Source organism: Hibiscus syriacus, unplaced genomic scaffold (assembly GCF_006381635.1).
Source record: "Hibiscus syriacus cultivar Baekdansim isolate YM2019G1 unplaced genomic scaffold, ASM638163v2 tig00117047_pilon, whole genome shotgun sequence".
In the NCBI taxonomy this organism is placed as follows: domain Eukaryota; kingdom Viridiplantae; phylum Streptophyta; class Magnoliopsida; order Malvales; family Malvaceae; genus Hibiscus; species Hibiscus syriacus.
Window position 1 is genome coordinate 643,473 of NW_024063537.1, and position 17,871 is coordinate 661,343.

At 36.2% G+C, this 17,871-nt stretch overlaps 1 protein-coding gene across 2 annotated transcripts; it reads right to left on the reverse strand.

Moving 5' to 3' along the window:
* Positions 1–811: 811 nt before the first annotated feature.
* Positions 812–6,331, reverse strand: LOC120197180 (microtubule-associated protein 70-2-like). 2 transcript variants are annotated; one of them, XM_039198782.1, is made up of 12 exons: positions 5,811–6,331; positions 5,583–5,668; positions 4,330–4,395; positions 4,082–4,252; positions 3,798–3,968; positions 3,508–3,663; positions 3,260–3,406; positions 3,109–3,180; positions 2,503–3,018; positions 2,234–2,421; positions 1,233–1,318; positions 812–1,012 (listed from the first exon to the last, which is right to left on the reverse strand). In XM_039198782.1, exons 1-11 carry the CDS (start codon positions 6,067–6,069, stop codon positions 1,279–1,281), a joined length of 1,872 nt encoding a protein of 623 aa, XP_039054713.1. In that variant the 5' UTR covers positions 6,070–6,331; the 3' UTR covers positions 812–1,012; positions 1,233–1,278. The 2 variants fall into 2 exon arrangements, with proteins under 2 accessions (XP_039054713.1, XP_039054712.1); XM_039198781.1 differs by having other exon boundaries at positions 812–1,318; positions 5,811–6,330.
* Positions 6,332–17,871: the final 11,540 nt, after the last annotated feature.

Consider the following 17,871-nt stretch of genomic DNA (forward strand, 5'->3'; position numbering starts at 1 on the left):
TCAAAAATTTCAAGTGGGCCAATGTACATCCCCACTGCTTGAGATGATCATATTTAGTACATAAACTATCAATTTTGATTTATTTTAATACCTAAAATTCAATCTTTTCAAAACAATACCTAAAGTTTAATTTTTGTTTTATTTTAATGCCCCCACCGTTAAAGGTTTTGTTTTGTTTTAAAATTTCATTCAAAATTTAACATTAAATTTTGAAAAAATTTAAAGTTTAGATGCTAAAATGGCAAAAAATTGATAGTTTAAGTACTAAAAATGTTATTTTTTCTGACAATTACTAAATGCATTAAATTTTTAACGACAATGTACCAAAATGAAATAAAAACTAAACGTTAAGTATAATTTTGAATAAAAAAAAATTAAAAGTTTAGATGCTAAAACATACCTAAACTAATAGTTTCGGTGCTAAATACATAATTTACCCTAAAATATTTTGTAAGAAAGGACTCATTCTTCTGACCCTTACGCAAGAAGCAAAATGACTATATTTTTCGTTCACATTACTTGAACCCTAAGCTTTATTTAGAAACCATTCCTTACCATATTTGAAACCACTAAATTGATATGAGAAGTGGTTCACACTCTCATATTCGACAAGTATTTCTTAACCTTCGCTTCCTTTCCACGACAAAGAATCAATCAGTCCTTTGCACATTCCTATAGCAAAAGCTTAGGGCTAAGCTTTTTGTTTTTCCCACATTCGATGTTCGATCGCTTTACCACGGCCGTATCGAACATAAACATCGAAAACAAACTCGTCAAGATTTACAAGCAAATCATAGATATTAACGAGGATAACACAACCCAACAGCAGAATAGGATTTGATTACAAGAATATTAACAAACTTCATTTTTTTAAAGAGACAAATCACACTACCTGCACTGCAGATTACAAATATCGACTGCAAAACCCAGCAATAAACGAAAACCAGCTTCTACCTATACACCCAACAGTCAATAGTTCCTTTTCTTCCCCTCTTTTCCTTTTAGTTCGTATCTAAGCAGAGGAAAATAATAGCAATCTATGTCAGAAAGGTTGCATACCGATTCGGCAAATTCTTCTGATTAAATCTTTTTCCCAGATTTCTTCAAAGATCAATATCAGTGAACATAGGTTCATCGGCATGCAAGTTTTATAATGTTATAACCAATCACCAAAGTAGAGGTAAATATATAGATATATTATAAAGAAAAATAAAACAAAGGACACAGGAGACCTATGCAAATTTTGCTCCCTGACGCTGCTGCAATTAAAATACGTCGTCATTGAGTGCTGCGTGTCAACCCACTTCGGGATAAATTCCTGCGTAAAATCGAGAACTTCAATGTTCAGAATATACTACCAATGTAATCAATGAAAGCTAAACTAATATGTGAACATCTATCTATTCCAGGCCTTTGACTTCAACAAGTCATACAAAATCAATTTGGCAGCTAATAAAAAGGAATTAACAACTAGATTCATTGACGGTCTTTATATACTGTGTCCAGAAGAGTATTAGAAAAACCGACCGAACCAACCAAAAAAAATCTGATCACTAGCCCCTACTTTAGAATGGTTAGTATGTTTTCTATTGGCATGTACAAGAGTATAATTATAGCTCAGCTAATTTGCACACGCTCTCTCTCTCTCTCTCTCATTTTATTGCTCAGATACCTTTTTCTTCTTAGCCAGCTACCTATAGGTTCTCAAAGATGCTACCAAAATAATAGAGAAAAAGACAATTTCATCAGATGACTCCCATGTAAAAAAAAATCCAGACTTGGAATGGAAACGAATATTGCTGTGAAATCAAGGAACTAAAAGATGAGAATAGTTTTAGGTATCAAAAGATTTTGAAAAAGCTTGATAAAGTAATTATGATGCTCCATTTTTCAAAAGGCATTAATTTGATCAGCAAGATGACAGTCTATGCTACTACTTCAATGCGGTCCTAAGCAGACACGGGATAAGAATTCTGTCTATTAGAAACCTAGGTCATTTTTATTCGCATATAAAATTCAAGTTAGCATGACAGTATAAATTAAAACATAAAAAAGAAACGAAGTAAGAAAATTCAAATGAAAAAGAAAAAGAAGATGCAAACATGCTAAAGCTAGAATGTGCAGGTTGGCACCACGGCTGCTTACCCCACAAAATAATGGGAAATGCAACAAAAGCAATATAGAGAAAGAAGGAATATTTAAACCTAAATAACGAAGTAAAGAATAAAAGCACCTTCCAGCAAGCAGCTGGGCAGCAGAACCCTTAGAGTTGGAGTTACCAAACCGCTTGGCCCTGTTCTCGTGTTCTTTCTCCACACGCATGGCAGCAACCTCTTTCTCCATTGCAGCCACTTCTCTTCTCATCTTTTTAGCTTCAATTTCCATTGCCTTTGTCAAGGTTTCCACCTTCTTAGCAAGCATCTGAAAAGACAAGGATTACTTGAGCATATACCCTGAAGGATAACTTCCAATGGTATTGAACTTAAAGAATAAAGCATAAACCTCAATTGCATCATCTTTATCTTTGAGGCTTTGATCTTTCTCGTGACCAGCTTTCCTCAAAGCTATGACCTCTTTTTGCAGCAAATCGTACAATATTGCTGGAACATGATCCTCTGTGTCAACAGGCTGAAAATCAGTGGGTTTTTCATCATTTGGTACCTCACCCACCTTGGTTCCATCGGAAGGCTGCTTGAATGAACTATTTGAGCCATTTCCATTTAAAACTGATCTAGCTCTCTCTAATGATCTTGTGCCTCCATCAAAAGACTTGGATGTTCCTTTAGCATGCTTCAAAACTGTGCTAGATGACAAAGAGGATCTCGATTGAGAGCTTGGTGATCTCTTGGATAAAAATCCATTGGGTGTAAGTTTTGAGCAGTTATCAACTCCACCCAAAGACTGACGCCTAGAAGGCCCGTTGCTCATGTTTCTTAAATCCGATGAACAGCGACTAAGACCGTTAGGAGTTCCTCTCAAGCTCTCTTCAAGAACTTTAAGCCGCATTTGATATTTCTCCTGGAAAATCAAAATAAAAGCCCTTATTTCAAAGCAGCAGCAGCATCAACATATAGAACACAATGGTAAGTATCACAATCAGAATCTTACTTTCAATTGTGCCTCCGATTTAGCAGTTCGTTCGGTTATAGCAAGCTTGTCACGTAGTTGCTGCATTTCTCCCTTTAAGAAATAAAATCCACAATGAATAAAAAGACTTAAAGGGCCTATATTAATACTGAACGGGAGAAACCAATAAAACCTGCAAGAATCGCCGCTCTTCGAGCCATTGTTTTACAGGCATCACTTTGTCATTAGAATCTTTCCACTCATTTGCTACAACCGTTGCCACTCTATTTGCTGTTACTTTTGCACGTGCCAACTCCCGGTCAAGAGTTTTTCTTTCCTCCTAAGGAACAAAAACAATCATTTATTCAAGAAGAGCTCTAAGAGTATTTCAACATAAAAGGATACGGAAAACTTGGACACTTAAATGCTAAACAAGATTACATTCATCTCCTGAACTTTCCGCTGGTAATCCCTAACTGCATTTGCAGCAGCACCACCAGCAAGAACAGCCTCCTCCAGCTCTCTTACTGTTTGTGTAAGCTTTTCAACCTCTGCAACCTTTTGGCGATGCATTTTGTCCAAAATTTTGTTTTCTTCCTACGTAGACAAGTCAAACATGCGACTTTATTCACTATATAAAATATAGACTGAGCACAAAATATTAGGCTAAACTCATAAGTCCTAAATTTGATGCACCTGACAAAAGGAAACACCGAGAACAACTACCATACCTGGCAAATTTCTATCTGCTTCATCAACTCCTGGTTTTTATTTTGGAGATCATCCACCATGGACGCTTTGGCTAGTGCAACCTGTACAGTCCTTTCAGCTTCAAGTAAAGCTGCTTCTTTTGATTTAGTTAGACGATCAAGGGCTTTATTGTCATCTTGAAGCTTTGCAATCTGCAAGGAACCAAAAGAACTAATCAATGAGAGAATAATCAATCACATATAATTTATAAAACATCTCAATTATTTTTGTGAGACAAACAATAGTTCAAAAGTCGCAACAAAACCTCTTGCCGAGCAAGCTTCAGTTCCGCTTCCAAGGGTGCAAGAATTGCTTCAATAGGAGGCATATCATCGTCCTTTTGAGCAGCATGGACCCTCCTTAGAGTGGCCTCGGCTGCAAACTGAGCAGCCATCGATGCCTTCTTCTCATCATTTATTTTCTTGATTTCAAGGTTCTGCAAAACATGTTTATTAACTAATTATAGCAACATACCAATATAAGGTAAGCTTGAAAACATTTCCCATGCAATACCTTGCTTTCCAGAAGAGATTCAGTCAACTTAAGCTTCTCTTCCATCCTCGAGACCTCATCAGTGAGCTATTGATCAAAAGAGAAGCAAAGTTAGTATCCATCTCAATCAAACAAATATTACAAGAATGCCAAGTCAGATAATCCATGTTAACCCACATTTCAGATGTGTCCAGCATTGCAAACAGCCATACTTATATGGTATATTCAATTACTAAAAAAATGTTGATAAACAAAGTCTTCGATGAAAGAGCATTGGCAAGTATGTAGAAGAGCAATAAATTACATAAAGGTGATGATTTTTCCTGAACAATAAAAGGGATCTTACGCAATCCAGAAATAGTAAGAAGATAAAACAGGAATTAATCATCTGAATCCCTAAACAACAAAAAACTCATTAAAACATGAGGTCGGGATTGCTAAACACGTTACAGATTTAAATATAGGAAGTAGAAAACATAAATGGAAGAATAACATTTAATCTAACAGGAATCTACGACATAAGTTCTATACTACATGCAAGAAAGAAATCTTATGACAAATTTTACAGGCCAAATGAAATTAACAGACAGAACCAAAGCAACTTAAGAGATGAAAACATTAAAATTATCTACAATTTTAAAATCAGATCATACAGGTAATACAAGGCAACCTGAAAATGAAGTTGGATAAAGCATCATAAATGGAGTTAGATGAGACAGCCCATCAATGACTCCCTAAAACTACTGAGCAACAATTATCAATGATGAAACTTCCAACCAACATGAATTTGACAGAATAGTACGTATTTCAGCAAATTACGTCCCTAGAGACCAACAAACTAACTTTCCAATCATCAGAAGTTACAGATTTGCTATCACCAATGGAAACACAAGCAGACACAAAACGTACAAGCAAAAATTTTGCAGGATCTACTTTTCTTCAGTAAAATAACAATATGCACTGAAAATCTGAAACATAAACAGTCTCATCCTTTATCATTTTTTTACCAGTTATTATCATCTATAAACCGTAATCTTCCCAAAATAAAATAAAATATCCTTTATGTGGAGGGGAAAAAACAATGGACTTCATCACTTCCATACTAAGATCACACAAGGGGGAGGGGGAAATTAAGAAATTTCCAAATTTTTCATAAAAAAAACTTACTACTTATATTACCATCATTACTTAAGTGTTTCCACCAATTAGTTAAAATAATTTCTTCAATAAAAATAAGAACCAATAATTTTTATTTTTTTCCAAAAAAAATAAACCTCTTCGACAGCCTTTTCTCTAAGCCTTTCAGACATCCTTAATGCCTTAATTTCCGCTTGTGCTTCTCCTAATTCTCTATCTTTATCTGTAACCCAATCAAAAAATAATAATCAAAATTCAAAACTATAACAAGAAAATTAAAATAAAAAACGGTTAATATTAAGTAAAAAGCAGCTGATTGAGCCGAATCGATGAGAAAAACAACTAGATCGAGCAACATTCTTCACCTCTAACTTCATTCTCCAACCGATTTAGCTCTACTTTCACCGGATCCGACCCATGAAGCAACGTAATGAACTCATTATCCGCATCGAAGCTAGACCTAACAGGTCTCCTCCTCGACGAACCTTTCCCCCCGCTCTCCTTAAACGACGCCGACACCGTCAACGACGGAGGAGCTCCCGCCGAGGTCGACGTCATCCTCACCCGCGACTCACTCCCAGCATTGCTTCCTACATCCACCGCTTCGCCGTCAGTCTCCGACATCTCTGATATCTCCGATTCAAACACTCCCTCTCACCAATCTCACGCCCAGAATGCAACCAAAACCAACCGAAAAAAACTATTTCCAAACAGAGAAGCTTGCTTCACATCTAATACTTCAAGTGGATCCAAATGCTAGGGTTCCAAATCAGTTAAAATACAACTGTTGAACAGATTCTCAGATATAGAAGAACAGAAAAATAAGAAGAAAAAAAAGAGAGAGAGAATGAAGATAAAGAAAATAATGTTTTGCTCCTTTTTTTTATTTCTCTCCCTGTAGATTGTGTATTTAAATCTGGACCTGGTAACAGTGACTGACAGAGTGAAGAGAGAGGAAGAGAGTAATTAGCAATAGAGATTAAATTAATCATTAGTTATTCTAGATTGATTTATCAAAGTTTAATAAATACTCGATTTAAATAGACTCGATTCGAGCTCAGTTATTAACGAGCTGAAACGAATTACTTGATACTCAATTTGGAAAGCTCCAACTACTCGAAGATATAATATATTAAAAATTTATTATTTTAAAACAAATTATTAATAATATTGATATTTATGTTTTTTTAAGTACAATATAAGATTTTCATGTATTTTAGATTCATATTTGAGTTTGAGCTCAATCCAGTTAAATTTAAGATTTTTTTCATTTAAAGCTTTTACGAGTTCCAATTCATGATTTCGAGTTCGAGTTGATCTTAAAAAGTTTAATCTCGTGAGTTTTTTCATTTAAATTAAATTCTATTTTTGAGTTTTTGAGTTAAATCAAATTTAATAATACTCGAACTTAACTTCACTCGATTACGTCCCTTTCTAGTCCTAGTTTTTTCTCCGCATTTTTGAACTTATTAGGCTTCCGTATGCGCATAGGGGTTGCTAAAACAAGTAAGGGTTTGTGATTATGGCTGGTAATTGTTTGATCGGATCGGTTAAAAATTTGACTTGATTTGAGAGGTTATTTTGGGTAAATTATGTGTTTAGTATCTATATTATTAGTTTTGATCCGTTTTAATAATTAGATTTTTAATTTTTTCAAAATCATATTTAATGTTTAATTTTTGTTCTGTTTTAGTATAGGGTTATTAAAAACTTAACGGGAACTTTGCACGTGACACCTTTTTATGGGTAAATTACATCATTCATCATTCAATTATATTCTCACTCCTATTTGGGTCACTAAAGTTTAAATATTTTTAATTTGATTACTTAACTTTCAAATTACTTCTAATTTAATCACTCTAACTTTCAAATTTACTCTTTTATTTTTAATTATATATTAATAAAATAAAAAATGTCATATCACAAAAATTATTAATAAAATAAATTAGAGTTATTAAAATAGGAGTAATTTGAAAGTTGAGTAATTAAATTGAAATTTTTTTAACTTTAGTACCAAAATAGGACTGAGAATATAGTTTAGTGATGAATGATGTAATTTACCCATAAAAATACAATGTCGTTGAGCTTTTACCGATAGATACTAAAATGAAACAAAAACTAAATTTTAAGTATGATTTTGAAAAAATTAAAAGTTTAGATACTAAACAACCCAAACTAATAGTTTAAGTATTAAATGCGTAATTTATCCTTTAAAAATATGCTATCAAATCCAAACTTATTGGATTCAAGTTAAAATTTATATTTTTAGTTACTTTTTATTTTATTTATTAAATACTAATATTTTTATTGAGTATTTAATATCAGAACTAACTTAAAGTTCATTCTTTGAGGTCCAAATTAGCTCGACTAATGACTTTCAACGCGGTTATATAAATGACGGATGGTAAGAGGCCAGAGCGGATATGACCCCTAAAATTTTGAAATATTACTATTTAACCCTTAAAATTTTAGGAAATACTTCCAAATTTTCAAATATTATAAATTTAGTCACTCCCCATAAAATTTTAAGTAGTCCTTAAATCTTACAGATTTAAAACTTTAGGCCCTAATTTTCTAAATAATTTAATTAAATCTTTTAAAAAAGTTATTAGACATCTAATTTTTTTAATATTTTAAATATACCCTCTAATTTCTCACTTTATAAGAACAAAAAAGGGAATCGACCCTATGGTTTCAATTTTTTTTATTACAAATTGTGGAACAAGTGAAGCAAATGTCAATGTATCCTTAACTTGTGGGTATATGTGGCAAACATGTCACTGGCAGCAATGTACATTTTATCAATAAAAGGTCATTTGTAGCTTAAAAATGAAAATTGAAGCCATGACTTAATTAGATGGAGGGATGTTTACAACACCAAGTTCATTGTTGTTGGAATTAATATAAAGTCACGTCTCAATTGAGGGGTCGTTTTTTTAGGGTAAACTACAACGTTGGGTCATTAAAGTTGGCATTATTAGTTTAAACCCCCCAATTTATTTATTAGAATAATACCCAAACAACATTAGTTAGAAAAATACTCTCAAACTGTCAACGTGAAAAAAAAATGCAGGCAACGTCACTGGCAGCAATGTCCATTTTCTCAATAAAAGGTCATTTGTAGCTTAAAAATGAAAATTGGTGCCCATGACTTGAAAATGCAGGCATTCGAGTTTTATGGATATTTGACTTACGAATACCCACCTCTTAAGAAACGGGCCATGGGACGAATTTTTGTGATCCAACAATCCTGGGTACTCGAAATCGAGCACCCGAATTTGAACACCCTCAATGTCAACGTGAATTATAATGATGACATGACAAGTTATTATGTCAGTAATTTTTTTAAAAAAAATTAAATTTTATTATATAAATTACAACCAACCAGATGATGATACGAGACATCATTTGATTGAATATAAATTAGAAATTTCAAAAGTTAATCTATTGTGAAAATCAAATACATGTGAACGCAATGGGGAGAATAAATTTTTGCCGCCAAGCTAATACACTAGTATATGATCTATCGGTCGATTAATTCAGATTAAATTATGTAGAGATTTATCACAGAGATAATCCTCTCAATCCCGTCATTGTGTATTGATAATTTTAACAATCATATCAAAAATTATGTATTTTTTTAAAGGATAAATAGAGAATAATTGAAAGAAAGAAGAAGTGAAAATAAAGCTGCACTCTTAGCTTTATCGAAAACTTTTCTATCCCACAAAGAATCAACCTGGAAGTGGACATATTCGAGCCATGCTTCCTAGAGGGCAAAAAAAAAGGACCTAATATTATAATTGGTATATTTATATAGTTTTTAATGTTAATAAATTTATATTATTTTTTTTATATTTGAACGAATTTGTATTTACTGTTTCGTATTTTATTACACAATATAAAACTATAAAAACTTTAAGAGACACCTTCGCCACTTAAGTTGACTCAATTTATCATCTTCGTCTTTATTATATTTTCGTATCAATTTATCCCTCAAAGTTGTTTAATCTCGTCATTCTATGCCCCTAAATTATAAATCCTAAGTTATGATTTAAGGTTTAATGTTTATGGTTTAAAGGTTATGAGATTATAGTTTAGGGTTTATAATCTAGGGTTTTAAGTTAGGGATAGAGCATAAAATGATGCAATTGAGTAACATCGAGAGTTAAATTAATGTGAAAATACGATATAGACGAAAGTGATAAATTAAATCCGCTACATGACAAAAATTAACCATTTACCAACTATAAACTATTGATATTTTTATATCATAATTCGGATGATAAAGTGTATCTAAGATACGTACAAAAGCATGCAGACATGTACACAAACTGTTGTTTGGTATTCGAACAACATAATGATATTGACACTGTATCAACTCATTCTTTAAAATGGGATTTTTCTTAATTTGTATAATTTATATTCGAGATTTGTTTTATTTTTAAAATAAGATAAAATTTTAATTAGTCATTTTGTTTTTATAACATTTATAAAAGCACAACACAATTATTTACATTTTAAAGTTGGCATAAAGACATAAGAGGCCCTATACTTTTGAGAAAAATCACCGTGACCTTTGTATTGTTTTTTCCTTCTCAATGTGATCCTCTAACTCAGACAATAAATCCAATGTCACCCTTTGGCCAAGGTTTTCGTCGTTTGACCCATACGGTGCTGACGTGATAGTTCACAGTACTTACGTTACAGGCCACGGTATTGACGTGACAGTCTATCTGTCATTTTTGAGTTGTCAATTTAACCCATCTGTCATGTTATCTTTCACGTTATCAACTAGGGATGGACATGAGTCAGGTCAGATTTTCAACCCACCCGACGCGACCCGAAAATTACAAATACCCGAACCCGACTTGAAAAATATATATCTTCCCCGAACCCGACCCGATTTTTTGAGATAAAATCCAAACCCGGCCTGACTTGACCCGAAATAATATATTTTAAAAATATTATTTTTATTCAATAAAAATAAGATCTAATTGAAAGAAAATAATATATAGAGGGGTATTATTGCAATTATCCCTCAATATATAAGGTAAAATTATAATTTTTCAGGTTGAATATTTTTCACCCTAAACCAGAACCTGACCCAAACCCGTATTTTTTTAAGAAATCTGACCTGATCGAGTCGAGTTCGGGTTCTATTCCCATTCCTATTATCAACCACCATAGACTGCTACATCAGCATCGTGGATTGCATGTCAGCACCGTGAACTATCACATCAGCAACATATCAGTCAAATGATGAAAATGTTGGTTAGAGGGCCATATTGGATTCATTTTCTGAGTTGGAGAGTCATATTGATAGGAAAAATAATACGAGGGTCACGCTGGTTTTTTTTTTTGAAAGGTACATGTAACAACCAGAATTTTTTACAAAAATAATATTTAATTGAAATTAAAGGTTAATTGTAAAACTTGGCGAAAATTGGGGACTAAATTGAAAGATTTTAAAATTTGGAGCTTGTGTTAGAGTTAAAGAAAATTCAGGGACTAAGCCCTGAATTTACCCAATAAAATTAGGTGAATTTTGGTTATATATATTATATGCGTGGGTGGTTTTCTGATTCAAAACAGAAAACCACCACCCCAAATTTCCTTTCCCCTACGTTCGTTTCCGACCCAGATCCAGACGTCGTCCGAATTCCGATCGTCGTTTTGAAACCACCGTTGTGTTCATCATCGAGCGAGGAACAAACCCTTCAATTTAATTGAAGCGAAAGGCGGCCAAACGTCGGGAATTTCCAGTCAAAGTATCGACGTTTTTTTTAGCTTTATCGCCGGAAAATCTTAAATTCATCGCCGATCGTTGCTCCGTTTACGACACCTCCTGCACCATCGTGTTCCTTGTGCAGTTTCGAGTCCACCGATGTCAACCTTGTTCGCCGTAGACGGCGGCACGTGAGGAGGTGAAGCAGTCAAAGTTTCGACCGAGTTGAAATCGAGCTCTCCGCCGTTCAAAAATTTGAACCGATTGTTGTAAGTATCTCGAAATCGCTCAAAATAATTTTTAGGAAATTTTCCGAGAATTTTCCGACACCGTATCACTGTTCACGCGCCGCCACATGGAGAGTGAGCTGCTGGAAAACCGGTTTGACCGGTCTGAACCGGGTTGACCCGACCCGACTGTTGACCCGACCGACCGTTGACCCGACCCGACCGTTGACTGTTGACCGTTGACTGTGACCGTTGACTGTGACCGTTGACCATTGACTTTCTTTGACCATAACTTAAAATGGCTTTGATCGACCCTTAAACGACCGTAAATCTTTTCCGAGTATACCTATCCTGATAGTTTTCGACGTGCCGAATCCATTCCGCAGTCCGTTTCGCCAAATTCGAACCCGAAGGTCTCCAAATTGACGGTCAAAGTGGTTGACTTTGACTTTGACCAATAATTTGAATTTTTGAAAAGTCATACTTTATGTTTTTCGACGTCCTGATTCCGATTCCGCAATCCGTTTGGCCAAATTCAGACTCTAAATCCTCCAAATTGATAGTCAAACCTGGAAAATGCTTATATACTTAAAAATTTTAGCTTTGAACAATTAAGTAAGATTTGGGGCTTATATACTTAAGAATTTTAGCTTTGAACAATTAAGTAAGATTTGGGGCTGATAAATTATTATTATTTGAAGGTACACGAGAATCTCCGGATCGTTCGACAGCTTAACCCATCTCTTCTAGATCAGCTAAACCACGTATGCCAGTATTCACCCGTAAGACCCGTAAAGTTTATGATTTTAGAGATTTATTTATGTTACCCATAAGTAATATAGTGTTATTACAAAATAGGTTTGAAAACTATAGCAGAGCGTGGTGAAACCAGCAATCAGTAGATCTACTATTTGAAACTATTATCGAGATGTGTTCTCTATTTATTACTGAACTGATTTATTTGTTTTAATATGTGGTACACTGAATTCTTTGGTTACCGTATTGTTGATGCACCGATTTAATGTAATGTTTTTACTTTGCAAGTTGACTTTATTTTGTTAACATGAACCTTATTTTAAAGTATGAGATTTTAATATGATGACACTTTTGCTATTACTATTCGGTTTATCGTGATTTGATTTTTAAGATATGTTTTAAATTAATTTATTACTTATTGGTATTATATTTACAAGTTGGGTTTTGATAGTATGATTTATTATAATTTCATGTCATTTATAATGTGATTTTACATCGATTGAATAACGGTTTCGGAAAAATGTCTTAAAGAATCATAATGTGATCCACTAGACTTAGTCGAAACGCATAGGCCGGGTCTAGGGGGTTACATTAATTGGTATCAGAGCTTTTGGTTTTTAAACCTCGGACTGTGTATGAGTCCACATTGAAAATACGCTTTTGAAATATTTACAAAACAAGTTACTAAGGCCATGGCACAAAGTTATTAAGATTTTAATTGTGTTTAGAGACTTCAAGTGCTTGTCTAACCATAAGTTTTATCTTCTGTAGTAAACTTGAGATCCACCAAAAATGAGTGCTAGACGTGGTCGTTGAACTAGCCGTGGACGAGGTAGAGTGGCTAGATTTGCAGATCCGATCGATGAGATACGAGTAGATCCCCCACCTCCGATAGGTGATCCTGCTCCTTCGACCCCAACGAATCTGCCTCTTACCGATGGTATTGGCATGACTACACCGATCATAGGAGCGACTGATATTGAGTCAGAATCTACCGGAGTTGCTTTGGATGAGACTTTTGGTAGACAGTTTATGCAGTTGATACAGGGAGCAATCAGAGCTGCTGGTGTTGTATCTGAGGTTCCTATTTCGTAGACTCTAATTGCTAATGGGGTCAGGACTTTTGGAGGACAGCTTGGAGGAATTCCTACTGAAGTAGAAGATTGGCTACAGGATACAGAAAGACGCATGGATCAGTTGGGTTTGGACTCAACTAAGAGATATTTGGGGGCAGTAGCGATGTTAGATGGCAATGCCCACACATGGTGGGAGTCAGTGACCGGTAGTGTTCCTACCGATTGTTTGACATGGGATTTCTTCAAGGAGCGCTTTCGGAGCCGATTCTTGGGTGAGCGCTACTTAGTCCAGAGACGACAGCAGTTTCAGGACTTGGTTCAAGGTGACATGACTGTTTCAGAGTATGAGATAGAGTTCTTGAAATTGTTAAAGTATGGAATCAGTCTGGTGCCTACCGAGAGAGATCGATGCCGTAAATTTGCCCTCGGAATCAGATACGAGCTACGTAGGCAGGTGGTAGCCCTTCAAGATGAGATTTTTGATGTGCTGGTAAGCAGAGCCAAGGATGCTAAGGAGATGGAGGCGTTAGCTTCTGGTAAAGAGCGTGTTGATCAGGAGCGATCTAGGAAATCTTTTGGCCCTATTGAATCATCCGCACAGTCCGATAAGAGGACTCGTACTTCAGCCCCTCAGAGGAGCAATACACGCTTCAGACCTACAGCATCATCACCTTCAGCTGTTAGTAGAGGTGGTTCTTCGGTTCCGGTTCTAGTGCCTCAGTGTGACTTTTGTGGGAAACGACACAGAGGAGAGTGTTATAGGAAGACCGGAGCATGTTTTCATTGTGGATCTAGTGGACATTTTCGGAGGGATTGTCCTCAGCTAGCTTCGTCTGAGCGGACCGCTACCCATACTCCTGTGCATTCTCAGACTACAGTACAGACTCCAAATAGAGATCGTAGCCAAGTAAAGGCTCGTGGTTCAACGTCCAGGACAGACAGTAGAGCCCGACCTCAGCAAAATAGAGGGCCAACAGTTTCTGAGGCTAGACAACCAGCCTTGGTTTATGCCACTAGACGTCGTGATGACAGAGATGAGCCTGAGGTTATTGCAGGTACATTTACTATTTATTCCATTCCATACTTTGCACTATTGGACAATGGCTCCACCCACTCCTATGTATCGAGCTCAGTATCTCGAAACCTTCATATTCCGATCGAGAACACTGAAAATACTGTTACAGTTACAAGTCCAGTAGGACAAGCGGTATTAGTGAATAAAGTATTTCGGCGTTGTCCTTTGGAGGTGCAGGGAGAAATATTTCTCGCTGATCTTATGGAGCTTGCTCTAGAGGAGTTTGATCTAATTTTGGGATGGATTGGTTGAATAAACACAAGGTAAATCTGGATTGCGAGTACAAGCGGGCTACCCTGAAGACTTCAGATGGTCGGACTGTTGTGTTAATTGGTGAACGGCGTGGCTATCTCTCCAATATAGTTTCAGCGATGGAAATTGATCATATGATCCGAAAGGGATATGAGACTTTCATTGCCTGTATTTTGAACACTAAAGGTGCATTGTCCACAATCGAGGAGATTCGTACAGTTAGCGAGTTTCCTGATGTTTTTCCTGAGGAGTTGCCTGGGTTACCTCCTGATAGAGAGGTAGAGTTCGAGATTGAGACTTATCCGGGATCTTCACCTATTTTTATGGCACCTTATCTTATGGCTCCAAAGGAACTTAAGGAGTTGAAAGTCCAATTACAAGAATTATTCGATCGAGGATTTATCCGACATAGTACTTCACCATGGGGAGCTCCAGTACTGTTCGTGAAAAAGAATGATGGGTCGCTAAGATTATGTATTGACTATCGGAAATTGAACAAGGTGACGGTCAAGAATAAATACCCACTACCCAGGATTGATGACTTATTTGATCAATTGCGATGAGCTACTGTATTCTCTAAGATTGATCTTCGTTCGGGGTATTATCAATTGAAAGTTAAAGGATCTGATGTTGCAAAAACGGACATTCGCACTAGATATGGTCATTATGAATTTTTAGTGATGCCTTTTGGTTTGGCGAACGCTCCTGCATCTTTCATGGATTTGATGAATCGGGTGTTCCGACCATATTTGGATCAATTTGTGGTGGTCTTCATTGACGATATTCTGATATATTCTCGTACTGAGGCAGAGCATGACGAGCATTTGAAGATCGTTCTGCGGACTTTGAGAGAGCATCGTCTATATGCCAAACTAAGCAAGTGTGAGTTTTAGCTTCAAGAAGTGTTGTTTCTGGGGCATATTATTTCTACGCGAGGTGTTCAGGTCGATCCCAGCAAGATAGAGGCTATTATGAATTGGAAACGACCTAAGAACATATCTGAGATCCGCAGTTTCTTGGGCTTGGCTGGTTATTATCGACGTTTTGTTGAGGGCTTCTCGATCATTGCTTCTTATTTGACAAAGTTGTTAAGGAAGAATGTGTCGTTTGACTGGGGCGAGGCACAACAAGAGAGCTTTGAGAAATTAAAGACGGTTTTGACTCAAGCACCGGTGTTGATTCAACCACAGTCTGGGAAGGATTTTACAGTGTATAGTGATGCTTCACATTCAGGACTTGGTTGTGTTTTAATGCAGGAAAGTAAGGTGGTGGCTTATGCATCCCGTCAGTTGCGACCGCATGAGTGTAATTATCCTACTCACGATTTGGAGTTAGCAGCAATGATTTTTGCCTTGAAGATTTGGAGACACTATCTTTATGGAGAGAAGTGTTACATTTTCACGGATCATAAGAGTTTAAAGTATCTTTTGACCCAGAAAGAGCTTAATTTGAGACAGCGTCGCTAGCTAGAGCTTCTAAAGGATTATGATTGCGTGAATGATTATCACCCTGGTAAAGCTAACATTATAGCGGATGCTTTGAGTCGAAAGGCGGTATCGGAGTTGAGATCTTTAATGGCCAGGATGAATTTATATGACGATGGCACTTTGTTAGCAGAACTGCAAGTTAAGCCGACCTTGGTTGAAGAGATCAAGGCTAAGCAGCCCCTTGATAGCTTCTTGCTTTCCATCTTTGAGCAAGTAGAGCAGGGGACAAACTCAGATTACGCAATTGATCAGGATGAAGTTTTATGCTTTAAAGGTAGATATTGTGTGCCTGATGATGCTGAGTTGAGGCAGACTATCCTTACTGAGGCTCATAGTAGTCCATATGCTATGCACCCCGGAGGAGATAAGATGTACCGGAATTTGAGAGAGAGGTATCATTGGATTGGGATGAAGAAAGACATATCTGATTTTGTGGCTAGGTGTTTGACTTGTCAACAAGTTAAGGCAGAACATCAAAATCCATCAGGTTTGTTACAGCCTATCAAGATTCCTGAATGGAAATGGGAGCGTATTACTATGGATTTTGTTACTGGCTTGCCTATGACTCCTTCAAAAAAAGATTCAGTTTGGGTGATTGTTGACAGACTTACAAAGGCAGCTCACTTCATTCCTGTGCGAGTAAATTATACTTTGGACAAGCTGGCAAGATTGTATATTTCAGAGATTGTCAGATTGCATGGTGTTCCATTGTCTATTATTTCTGATCGAGATCCGAGATTTACTTCGAGATTTTGGAAGGCGTTACATACGACTTTGGGAACAAGATTGGATTATAGTACATCCTTTCATCCACAAACTGATGGTCAATCTGAGAGAGTAATTCAGATTCTGGAGGATATGTTGCGGGGTTGTGTAATCGATTTTCATGGTAGTTGGGAGAACTTTTTGCCTTTGGCTGAATTTGCTTACAATAACAGTTATCAGACCAGCATTCGTATGGCACCCTATGAAGCACTCTATGGGCGTAAATGTCGCACTCCGATCTGTTGGACTGAGTTACATGATAGGAAAACGTTGGGACCTGAGTTAGTGCGTGAGACGGAGGACACAGTCAGATTAATCCGTGACCGTCTGAAAGAGGCATTTGATAGGCAGAAATCTTATGCAGATCAAAAGATGAAGGATATACAGTTTGAGGTTAGAGATAAGGTCTTTTTAAAAGTTTCACCCTGGAAGAAAGTATTGAGATTTGGACGTAAGGGTAAACTGAGTCCGCGATTTATTGGGCCGTACCGTATTTTAAAGAAAGTTGGATCTGTTGCTTATCAGCTCGAGTTGCCTTCCCATCTTAGTCGTATTCATGATGTTTTTCATGTGTCTATGTTAAGGCGATACCGTCCAGATCCAAGTCACATCATTCAGGTTGAGGAAGTAGAGCTGAGACCTAATTTGTCATATGAGGAAGAGCCCATTCATATCTTAGAAAGAGATGAGAGAGTTATTCGGAATAGGCGCATTCCAATGGTCAAAGTTCAATGGAGTAATCGAGGCCCCTCAGAAGCTACTTGGGAGACATTGGAGTCAATGGAGGCTCAGTTTCCTCAACTATTCTCATAAGGTAAATTTCGAGGACGAAATTTCTTGTAGAGGGGGAGAATTGTAACAACCCGAATTTTTTACAAAAAAAATATTTAATTGAAATTGAAGGTTAATTGTAAAAATTGGCGAAAATTGGGGACTAAATTGAAAGATTTTAAAATTTAGAGCTTGTGTTAGAGTTAAAGAAAATTCAGGGACTAAGCCCTGAATTTACCCAATAAAATTAGTTGAATTTTGGTTATATATGTTATATGCGTGGGTGGTT